Raw genomic sequence first — 12,278 nt, forward strand, 5'->3', positions numbered from 1 at the left:
GCGGCATGTGGGATCTTCCCGGACCGGGGCACGAACCCGTATCCCCTGCATCGGCAGGCGGATTCTCACCCACTGCGCCACCAGGGGAGCCCAAGACAGATTCTTAAGGTTTAAAATATTACAGAACTTTTGAGCAATTATACTCCAATAAAGACGTTAAACAAATAAAAATTAAAAAATAAAAAAATAAATATTAAAGAACTTTTGGATGAACTTTAAAAAATTAAAAACCACAGTAGTAGTACTTCAGAATTATAACAGCATGCTATCATTCCTCCTAAACACATGTGATGCTTACCCAAGCAACCCTCCAGTGACAAACACGATGATAATGTGTCCAAGGTTTAGTGTGAAAGTAAATATAACCATTCCAACAAAAGACAAAATGTAAACTGTCAAAGTAGTATGTCTAAAACAAAAACAACAGAATTGTTAGTATTTTGTCTGATTTTCTTAGGCACATAAAAATCATGTCTAGCTATGCTCTGTCCATACAGTAATAAATCCTTCAGATTTCAAGATTAACCCCTTCTTATCTATGGAAAATGTTTCCACCAAGGCATGGACTTGAAAGATTAAATTTAAGTTTCAGCAGCAAGAGACAACAAAACTCACATCATATCCAATGCTCAGACAAGAAGGAAAACTCATAAGGATAAAATCATTTTTGTGCCACCAAATGGGATAGTTCCCTATCTGTATTTCAAGATACAGATCAAATTCCACCTCTTCCAAAATGCTTTTCCTAACCACTGCAGCTTACAAGATTCTCCTTTCTTCCAAACTCCCTAATCATTTTCTATCTACATAATTGGCACTTGACATCTACTTTAGTGTTATATTATTATTAAACTTTACATATGTGAACACCTTATTTTTCCCAATTAGACTGCAAAGGTCCTAAGGACAGGGATCAAATATTACTTCCCACGATTCCTAGCTAAGAGTGATGCACATAACAGGAATTTGGTGAATGAATGGCAGTTATCCTGAGAAGAAAGCCAGGGCAACAAAGAACATTTCTATGCCAATCCAGTTTCCTAATTATAAAATGGACCAAAGACTATTAATAAATATAAATCCTTTACATATGCTCCCTTCATCTACAAATTTAATGGGTTTTACACTCAGCTACCATTACCTAATAATGAAGCCACAGTAAGTGCTGTCTTAAATTACACAAGAACTATCTTGGAGAATTTCAAGATCAGCAGTACTTTGAAAGGGTTTAGATAATGGTATCAAATATATCTTAGGCCTTGAAAGGCACAGAGGACATAGTTCCATTACTTCATTCATTCATAGTTCCATTCATTCATTTCTCCCAAACAGATGGGAAGTTTGTCTGTTAAGAAATGTAGCTATTCTTCTTCTTCTTTTTTTTTTTTTTGAAATATAGCTATTCTTTTAAGGCCCAGTGCAAAAGATGCTGCCTCTGAAACCCCTTTCTCAGTCTCCTAGTTGGTATTACTCACTTTTTCTTTTGTATTAGCATTTTTCTGGTTCCATATAGATGTATAATTAATATAGCATCTTCATATTATGTATTACAGTATTATAGTTAAGTGGAACTACAGTTTGGGGGCATTTTAGCCAAAAACATTTTACCAAAAAGCCTTTTGATAGGAAAGAACAACTTTTTATTTGTTTGTTTTTAAGTTCGTAACATGAGAAAAGAGCAATATAAAGTCTCTGTCAGAAGTCAAATGTTTCTCAGAAAGGGCCCTTTTTAGAATAAAAATGATCCATTCTGAAGAGGTATATATGAGTATTATTAGAGGGGAGGAGAGTTCATAAGGTATCCAAGTTCTCAAAGTTGAAATAAACATGACCGATAAGATAATACAGAGACTACTGTATTCAGAAGTTAAGGGAAAAAAAAAAAAAAAGAAGAAGAAGTTAAGGGAACCTAAGAGTGTCTAGAATCCAAGTCTTTTAGTAATAATAACACTTTGTAAATTTCTTAAAATAAAAAGTAAAGGTTCCTTTAAAACCAAAATACCTTAGGTTGTGTACACCATACATTTGCCTACTTTCACTTACTTGTATGTTTTGGTATAATCCAGCCATAAACCACAAAGAATAGAGCCCACCATTCCAGCTAATACTAGCGTTAGCCCAATCCTTCCAGCATTCACTTCTTCGCCCTTAAAATTTTTTTCAAAAGAAGTTGATCAGATACTTCTAATTCAAACAGATCCTTCACATTCCAATACCTTCTCAAAGTCAATGGAAATAGCAGATAAAATTAAGCATACAATATAACATGAAGAATTCAGTACATGTGTTAAGGTGAATGGGGTAGAGGCAGGTAAAGCACATATTAAAGGACATTGTACATTAAAACAGAAAAAAACCCCTGATATATGGGAGAAATCAAAAAGGGAATTTTTCTTGATCTTCCATGGTTAGAAGTACAGTAATTTTTGTTAGAATTCTTAAGTAATTTACAGATGTCTGAAAAGGAAGTTAAGCTGATAGCTTTTACATACTACAACTGCATTCTCCTTTCAAAAGCAAAGAGAGATCAGAGCTTGATATTTATGTCTTTATATTTGTGTTGGTTTCTTTTAAAGTTTGTTCTTTATCTTTTTTCATATAACCAGTCACACAATCTCTTTAAAAAACATTTTAAAAAGACTGAGGTATTGTCAAAGCAATAATGACTTCTGCTTTCCATGTTGTTTTATAAACTGGATTAAATGTATTCTCAGTGAAAACAAATATAAATCTTTTATAGCAACAAGGTCATAAATCTTCAGCCTTATGATCACGCTAACAGGAATTATATTGCTAAAGAAAAATTCTTGGCCAGGCATGCAACACAATATAGGCAGAAGCTTACCTCATAATATGTCAGTATAATTTGATTTAATAATGTTGAGACTGAATAAAATGCTCCAGTCATGATACCTACAATAAATAAAGATAAAACTATCAATGTACCATGTACTAGTTCATAAAGTAATATGGAACACTCTGTGACAGTTGTGAAAATACAATGTCTTCTTAGACAGTTGACAGAAAAAATTAAGACCTCTTGCTATTCCCTTTCAGGATGTGGACTGATCAACGTAACACCTAAACTTACTAGAGATTGTGATTGTAAAATTCTGTCATTACATCATTTACTATTATTTAGATTCAGACATATGGACCAGAAATCACAGTCCCATGCATAACACTGTATACAGCAATCTAGCAATGGATTGCTTCCTGAGCGCCTACACAAGCTAATGAATGTTAAAGCATTAAGACAGAATCCCTCTTTCAGAGAGCTCACCCCTGCATCAAAGACTTATAAGGCAATTAGTAAGACTATGTTAATTAAAGAATACTTAAAAAGGAAAAATAAAAACAGCTGGTTATCAGGAATCATATGGAGTTTGATTTGATTTGATTTGATTTGGTTTGAATCATGGAGTTTCTTCACATATGTTGTGTAACTTTAGGTCTAAGTCTTTCAACCTAACTGAAATTTAAGTTTATTGTTTTTCTATTATTAAATATTTCATGCATACAAAATAGTACAGAGACTAATTTAACAAATACCCTTACTCATCACCCTCTTGCTAAACATTAACATTTTGCCATCTTTGCTGCAGATTCATTTTTTTAGACCTTCCTTAATCCTATTCTTCCTCAGAGGTAATCCCCATCCTGATCTTGGTGTTTATCATCGTAGATATTATAACATGTGTATCAATACACAATAGTTAGAATTATTCTGCATGTATTTAAATTGTATATAAATAATATGGTATTAGTATCCATCTGCAATTTGCTCATATCACTCAATATCATGGTTTTGAGATTTAACCATGTTGATACTTTTAGTTCTAGCTCATCAGTTTTCTCTGGTGTATAATAGTACATTGTGTGAATATACTTCCATTTAATTATCTCTTGTCCTAAGTCAATAGGCATGTTAAGGCTTTTTCCAGTTTTTTTCTATTTAAAACAATGTTGCAATAAATACTATGTTTTTGTTCTTATGTATAAGGGTTTCTCTAAGTATACACCTAGGAGTAAAACTTCTACTTTCTAGATATAGCCAAACTACTCTTCAAAATGGGTGTGCCAGTTTATATAGTAAGTCCCCTACATATGAAGGAGTTCTGTTCCGAGAATGGGTTTGTAAGTCCAATTTGTTCGTGAGTCCAACAGAGTTAGCCTAGGTACCCAAGTAACACAATCAGCTATATAGTACTGTACTGTAATGGGTTTATAATACTTTTCACACAAATAATACACAAAAAACAAACAAAAAATAAAGAAAACATTTTTAATCTTATAGTGCAGTACCTTGAAAAGTACAGAAGTACAGTACAACAGCTGACATACAGGGTCTGGCAACGAGTGAACAGACTAGAAGAGTTACTGACTGGAGGAGGGAGAGGAGGTGGGAGATGGTAGAGCTGAAGGACCGTCAGCAATAGGAGATGGAGGGCAAGCTGCAATTTCACTCACGCCTGACGTTGATGGAATGCACGTTTGCATCTTTGAAAGTTCACAACTTGAAGGTTCATATGTAGGGGACTTGCTGTACTACCAACAGAGTTCCTTTACTCTACATCCTTGCCAAATTTGTTTGCATCAGATTAAAAAATTTTTTCTTTTTTTTGCCAATCTGAATGTGTGGGATATTGTATCTTACTTTGGTTTTGATTTGAATTTCCTCAATTACTAGTAAGGTTGAGCATCATACATGAGCAATATACACACACAAACATATAAATGTCTTCTGATTTCCCCGGACTGTTTGTTCTTTTCTTAGTGATTAGTAGGGGTCACTTTTATATTGTGGCTACGAAGCCTTTGTTGGTTATATGCATTGCAGACATTTTCTCATAGCCTATGTCATGTCTTTTTAGAAAATATCATTATTTTAATGTATATATTTACCAATCTTTTTATTTAGGGTTTATGTTTTTTGCATTAGGAAATTCTTTTAAGAATACTAAAGATGGTTCCCTTCCCTTCCCTTTATTGCTTCTAAAACATTAAAGTTCTGGCGACTTCCCTGGAGGTTCAGTGGTTAAGACTCCATGCTCCCACTGCAGGAGGCACGGGTTCAATCCCTGCCCTGGTCAGGAACTAAGATCCCGCATGCTGTGCCGCGTGGCCAAAAAAAAAAAAAAAAAAAATTAAAGTTCTGATTTTTACCCTTTGATCTTTAATCCACAATTCATTTTCTAATTTCACCTTATTTTTCCTCTATGGCTAATTGATTGTCCCAGGACAATTTACTATGTAGATTCTCTTCTAAAAGTATCAAGTTTTCATATATGCATAATGTTCTAGTCATCACAGCTGTCTGCAAATATTCTAGTTTTTCTCTATCCAGGCACTTAGTGGCATGGCCATATGACTTTAAAGGTGAGTAAAAGTGATACTTCTCGTTTCCTACCTGAGTAATCATGGAGACATGTGCCTGGATCCCTGAGTAATTTGCTGCCTACTCACAGTGAACAGGTAGCATTGGCAAGAAATAAACTTTTGATGTGTTTGGCCACTAAGATTTTTTTTGGTGGGGTTTCATTGCTATTATACAACCTAGCCTATGCCAACTGATACACAGCGCCAGGTCTCTGGGCTCTCTATTCTGTTCCAGTGATCTAATTGTCTATCCCTTACTAATACATGACATCTTGATTACCACGGCTCTATAAATCTTGATATCTGAGAATTAGTTCCTTACCTTGTTCTTTATCAAAATTACCATTGTTGTTCTTGACCCTTACTTATCTCACAGTAATTTCAGAATTAGCCAAGTTTTATTACAAACCTGTTTAAGTTGGAGATTGCAAGATGAGGCCTAGGTCTAAAGATCTTATCAAAAACCCCTGGGTAACTAGCCTTTGTTACTCACTTCCCACTGAGTTCAGGAATGCATAGGGACCCAGCTAGGTTAGCCTGAGGAGGCCAAGGAAAATAAAGGAGGCCTGTGCTGAGGCTTGAGTGTACTCTACTGCACTGAACCCTACGGTGATCTCAAATCTATTCCAGACCTCAGTGAGGATAGCCAGAATCTGGAGAAAGAATTATAATAGCAAAGAATACTGTTAGCTGAATCTAGAGTACGGTATTTGTCTGAGTTTCAGATAGCAAGTAGCTACAGATGGGGACAGTGAGGGATCATGCTTTCTCCAAATAGTCCTAACTCAAAAAAAAAAAAAAAAGTTTCTTGGTTTATTTGGTTCCTGAGTTTTGGACACTAAAAAATCCTGAAAACCTGTCCTAGGCGTGTAGTGCCTATCCAGACTATCCCACATACAAGTCTGCTCCAATCTTTTGTATATAATACTAGGCATGGAGGGGGACAGGTACAATTCCAAAAGGTGTGATATGACTCTCACTCATTCAGACATTATGTTCCCTAACTATACACCCCTTCGGTGACGAATATCAAGTCAAGAAACTTCTCCAACTGTTCTGGGGAATATTATTGAACTCTCCACAGGGTTTCCCAACTCCCTCTTTCTAATTCCTTCAACAAGTAAACTCTGTTCAGTTTCTGAAGCCTGTGTCTGTGTCTGGCCTTTCCATCAGTCTAAATCCATAACTGGCATTTGTTAATATAGTGGTCCTGTAAGGTTAACTGGCATTATTACAATCTTGAGTCTTCCAAAAACATGATATATCCCTCCACTTAACTGAGGTCTTCTCTTATGTCTTTCAATGTTTTATAATTTTATAATTTATAAAGTTATTTTTTAACATTTAAGTATAGCTGATTTACATTAAGTTATTTTGGGGAGATTTATTCCTATGCATCTTATACTTTTGGTTGCTATTATAAAAGGTATCTTTTTATAAGAATGCAATTGATATTTTCACATTGTTAGGTATCTCATAATCTTTCTGAACCCATCCTTATTAGTTCTAATAGAGTCTGTAGGTTCTCTTGAATTATTTTGTAGACCATGGGGTTAGCAAAAACATTTTCTGTAAAAGACCAGGTAGTAAATATTTTAGCTTTGCAGGCTATATGGTCTCTGATGTGGCTACTCTGCTGCTCTTGTAGTTCAAAAGCAGCCATACACAATATGTAAGCGAACAAAACTTTATAAAAACCGGCAATGGCCAGATTTGGCTCCTAAGACAGTTTGCTGACCTCTGGTATACATAATCGTATTATCTGCAAATAATAGCATCTTTTTTCTTTACAATTCATATACTTTTCATTTTTCCTGTATTAGTGGGCCAGCCAGGACTTTCAGTTGGATGTTGAATAGAAGTGGTGACAATAGGCATCCTTGTTTTAAGAATACTTCTTATTGATTTTTAAGGGTAATGTTCCTAAGGTTTTGCCTTTGGAATGATGTTGGTTATAGGGTTTTTGTAGATAAACTTTATCAGGTTCAGAAAGTTCATTTTTCTCACAATTGGCTAAGAGTCTTTAACCAATGGGTATTGTATTCTATCAAATGCTTTTTCCTCAGCCATTGGGTAAATTTTCCTCTTTGATCTCTTACTGTGGTCAATTATATGCATACATTTCTAGTACTAAATCATTTCTCACTCCTGACATAAACCCAACTTTGTCAGGATGCACTATTATTTTTATAAATAGCTGGATTAGGTTTTCTAATATTTTATTTTGGATTTTTACATCTAGGTTCATAGGTAAAACTAGCCTATAATTTTTCTCTTACACTGTCCCTGTCTGATTTTGATATCAAGGTTATACTAGCCTCACAAATAAATTGCAGATGATAACAAATAAGTTGCAGGTGGTAACAGTGATTCCTTCCAGGGAGTGGATGACCTGGGGATAGAGATGGGAGAAGACTGACTTTTCATTGTATGTCCTTTGTACCTTTTAAATTCTATACAAATAAAATTTAGAATTAAGAAATGAGAACTCAGGGGACTTCCCTGGTGGTCCAGTGGTTAAGACTCCATGCTCCCAATTCCGGGGGCCCTGGTTTGATCCTTGGTCAGGGAACCAGATCCCGCATGCCACAACTAAGAGCCCACATGCCACAACTAAAAGATGCCCACATGCCGCAACTAAAGATCCCTCATGTTGCAATGAAAATCCCGAACGTGGCAACAAAGATCCCACGTGCCACAACTAAGACTTGGTGCAGGGACTTCCTTGGCGTCACAGTGGTTAAGAATCCGCCTGCCAATGCAGAGGACATGGGTTCAATCCCTGATCCGGGAAGATCCCACATGCAAGAGAGCAACTAAGCTTGTGTGCCACAACAGCTGAGCCTGCATGCTGCAACTACTAAAGCCTGCGCGCCTAGAGCCCATGCCCTGCAACAAGAGAAGCCACCGCGATGAGAAGCCTGCACAGAGCAATGAAGACCCAGTGCAGCCAAAAAAAAAAAGACCTGGCACAACCAAATAAATAAATATTTAAATATATTTTTAAAAAAAGAAAAAGAAATGAGAACTCAGGTCTTTATTTTTAAAATAAGTATAATAATCTTTCTATCTCAAAAAGTTAGCTGAAATAATATATATGGAAGTCCTTTACAAATTTCAAACAACTAAACAAATTTTTACCTAATTATTTATGCATAATCAGGTGCTAAATAATGTGCTATAAAACACATAAAAGCTCCACAGAAATCAGAATATTCAGAGACAGTGCCATCTAAGGCCCTTGCTCATGCCATTACCCTCTTCCCCCTTGTCTATCCAAATCTAACCTGTCCTTCAAGGCCAGCCTCAACCACCATCTATGCTGTGATGCCCTCCCTGCCATCCACACCCCTTCCTTTCTTGTATATGGTCCCAATTATGTATTCTGAAGGCCTTTAGCATGCACTCGCCATACAACTTCTCTTATTTTGTTACCTTTCTGATAAATAACTTTTACACTATTGTTTACTTTTCAGAGGTTTACATTATCTCCTCAATTGAATTATAATTATTTCAGGGTGGAAATCATGTATCATGCTTCTTTCTAATCCACACAGCATCTAGGGCACTATTATACACTTAGTAGATACTTGATAATTACTGGTAGGATAAATGAATAAATGAATGAATAATACAATGAACAATAAGTGAGGTAAACGTTAAGCTAGCTCTTATAGGACTGCTTAAGGAAAAAAAGGACACATTTCAGATAAAAGAAATAATGGCACAAAATGTATTACAGAGATGAGAATTAACAGTGTATATGCATGAGAAGGCATGTTTGTGTGTCTGTGTATGTGACACAGGGTTGGTTATAAATTTGGCTAAAAGAGAATTTTGTATTGGGAAACAATGAGGTATAAAAGAAGGAAAGAAGGGCTTCCCTGGTGGCGCAGTGGTTGAGAGTCCGCCTGCCGATACAGGGGACACGGGTTCGTGCCCTGGTCCGGGAGGACCCCACATACCGTGGAGCGGCTGGGCCCGTGAGCCATGGCCGCTGAGCCTGCGCGTCCGGAGCCTGTGCTCCACAACGGGAGAGGCCATGGCAGTGAGAGGCCCGCGTACCGCAAAAAAAAAAAAAAAAAAAAAGAAGGAAAGAAGCCACCTTAAATGAGAGGCTAAAAAAATGAATTTGCTCTACTAGATAACAGTGAGCCACTATATTTTCTCTACTTCCTAGTTATGAATTTCAGGTTTAAGCTAAGCAGTGGAGGTAACCAAAATTAAGAAAAGGAACTGAAGTATTTAATTATGAGATGATATAACATCTGGTATTTGCTTTAAAATATTCCAGGGAATTCCCTGGCTGTCCAGTGGTTAGGACTCTGCACTTTCACTGCCAAGGGCCTGGGTTCGATCCCTGGTTGGGGAACTAAGATCCCACAAACTGCAGTGTGGCCAAAGCCAAAAAAAATTAAAAAGGTAAAATATTCCAGAAAAAAAGCAGAGGAAATAAAAGCAAGATTGGTGAACTGTAGGTAACTGTTGAAGCTGGGTGATGATGGATACTTAGGAATTCATTAAATTAAATGTTCTACTTTTGTATTTAATAATTTCCACTAAGAAAAAGGGTGGGGGGAATTAATCCCAGTAAAAGGGTAAGAGTTTAGGTCACAGCATAATTTGTTACAACTTACAAAACAATTATATACTCCTGTGTGCACTGCCCCCAAAAAATATAAAGAAAAGAATAGCAGTGAGGGACTTCTGAAGGCAAGTAAGACAGAAATAGGGGGTATTGGTTAATAAACAGTGTTAATATAAGGACAAAAGAATACTCTGTCAGAAAACTCTGAAGGGAACACAATGTGTTGCTGCCTGCAGTCAAAGCTACAGTGTTAGGAGGAATATCTGTCTGCTACGCTGAAAGACCTAGAAGGATGAGACTTTGATAGAGTAGTCAAAATAGATGACAGTTTGCACGGGGTCAAAGAAAGGAATTATTGATGACATTTTCCATATGCTTACGGTGGTCAGAACTACAATTTATAAAGGACCAAAAACACCCTGGGAGAACTCACAAAAGAAGACAGTGCTGGCCGACAGCAGAAACAAGAACTACAATCCTGCAGCCTGTGGAACGAAAACCACATTCACAGAAAGATAGACAAAATGAAAAGGCAGAGTACTTTGTACCAGATGAAGGAACAAGATAAAACCCCAGAAAAACAATTAAATGAAGTGAAGGCAGGCAACCTGCCTTCAGAAAAAGAAATTCAGAATAATGATAGTGAAGATGATCCAGGACCTCGGAAAAAGAATGGAGATCAAGAAGATGCAAGAACTGTTTAACAAGGACCTAGAAGAGTTAAAGAACAAACACCTAGAAGAATTAAAGAACAAACAAACAGAGATGACAATACAATAATTGAAATGAAAAATACACTAGAAGGAATAAATAGCAGAATAATTGAGGGAGAAGACCAGATAAGTGACCTGGAAGACAGAATGGTGGAATTCACTGCTGCAGAACAGAATGAAGAAAAAAGAATGAAAACAAATGAAGACAGCCTAAGAGACCTGTGGGACAACATTAAACGCACCAACATTCACATTATAGGGGTCCCAGAAGGAGAAGAGAGAAAGAAAGGACCTGAGAAAATATTTGAAGAGATTATAGTCAAAAACTTCCCTAACATGGGAAAGGAAATAGCCACCCAAGTCCAGGAAGCACAGAGAGTCCCAGGCAGGATAAACCCAAAGAGAAACATGCCAAGACACATAGTAATCAAACTGACAAAAATTAAAGACAAAGAAAAATTATTAAAAGCAACAAGGGAAAAATGACAAATAACATACAAGGGAACTCCCATAAGGTTAACAATTGATTTCACAGCAGAAACTCTACAAGCCAGAAGGGAGTGGCATGATATATTTAAAGTGATGAAAGGGAAGAACCTACAACCAAGATTACTCTACCCAGCAAGGATCTCATTCAGATTAGACGGAGAAATCACAAGCTTTACAGACAAGGAAAGGCTCAGAAAATTCAGCACCACCAAACAAGCTCTATAACAAATGCTAAAGGAACTTCTCTAAGTGGGAAACACAAAAGACAAAAAGGACCTACAAAAACAAACTCAAAACAATTAAGAAAATGGTAATAGGAACATACATATCGATAATTACCTTAAATGTGAATGGATTAAGTGCTCCAACAAAAAGGCACAGGCTCACTGAATGGATACAAAACGTATATATGCTGTCTACAAGAGACCCACTTCAGACCTAGGGACACATACAGACTGAAAGTGAGGGGATGGAAAAAGATATTCCATGTAAATGGAAATCGAAAGAAAGCTGGAGTAGCAATACTCATATCAGATAAAATAGACTTTAAAAAAAAGAATGTTACAAGAGACAAGGAAGGACACTACATGATGATCAAGGGATCAATCCAAGAAGAAGACATAACAATTATAAATATATACGCACCCAAAGAGGAGCACCTCAATACATAAGGCAATGCTAACAGCTATAAAAGAGGAAATCGTGAGTAACACAATAAAAGTGTGGGACTTTAATAACACCTCACTTACACCAATGGACACATCATCCAGACAGAAAATTAATAAAGAAACACAAGCTTTAAATTACACAATAGACCAGATAGATTTAATTTATATTTATAGGACATTCCATCCAAAAACTGCAGATTACACTTTCTTAAGTGCACACGGAACATTCTCCAGGATAGATGACATCTTGGATCACAAATCAAGCCTCAGTAAATTTAAGAAAATTGAAATCATCTCAAGCATCTTTTCTGACCACAATGCTATGAGATTAGAAATCAATTACAGGGGAAAAAACATAAAAAATACAAACACATGGAGGCTAAACAATACACTACTAAATAACCAAGAGATCACTGAAGAAATCAAAGAGGAAATCAAAAA

General features: G+C 36.3%; 1 protein-coding gene across 1 annotated transcript in view; it reads right to left on the minus strand.

Annotated features, from left to right (window-relative positions):
* The window catches only part of FLVCR1 (FLVCR choline and heme transporter 1), a 38,164-nt gene that overhangs the window by 8,094 nt on the left and 17,792 nt on the right, over nucleotides 1-12,278 (minus strand). Inside the window, exons 4-6 of the mRNA XM_007109756.4 lie at nucleotides 2,846-2,913; nucleotides 2,044-2,147; nucleotides 299-409 (exon numbers count right to left, since the gene is read on the minus strand). Of these exons, the coding sequence (XP_007109818.1) occupies nucleotides 299-409; nucleotides 2,044-2,147; nucleotides 2,846-2,913 (283 nt within the window). The remainder of the gene's footprint in view (nucleotides 1-298; nucleotides 410-2,043; nucleotides 2,148-2,845; nucleotides 2,914-12,278) is intronic.

The sequence above is a fragment of the Physeter macrocephalus genome, chromosome 4, assembly GCF_002837175.3.
Source record: "Physeter macrocephalus isolate SW-GA chromosome 4, ASM283717v5, whole genome shotgun sequence".
Lineage (NCBI taxonomy): Eukaryota > Metazoa > Chordata > Mammalia > Artiodactyla > Physeteridae > Physeter > Physeter macrocephalus.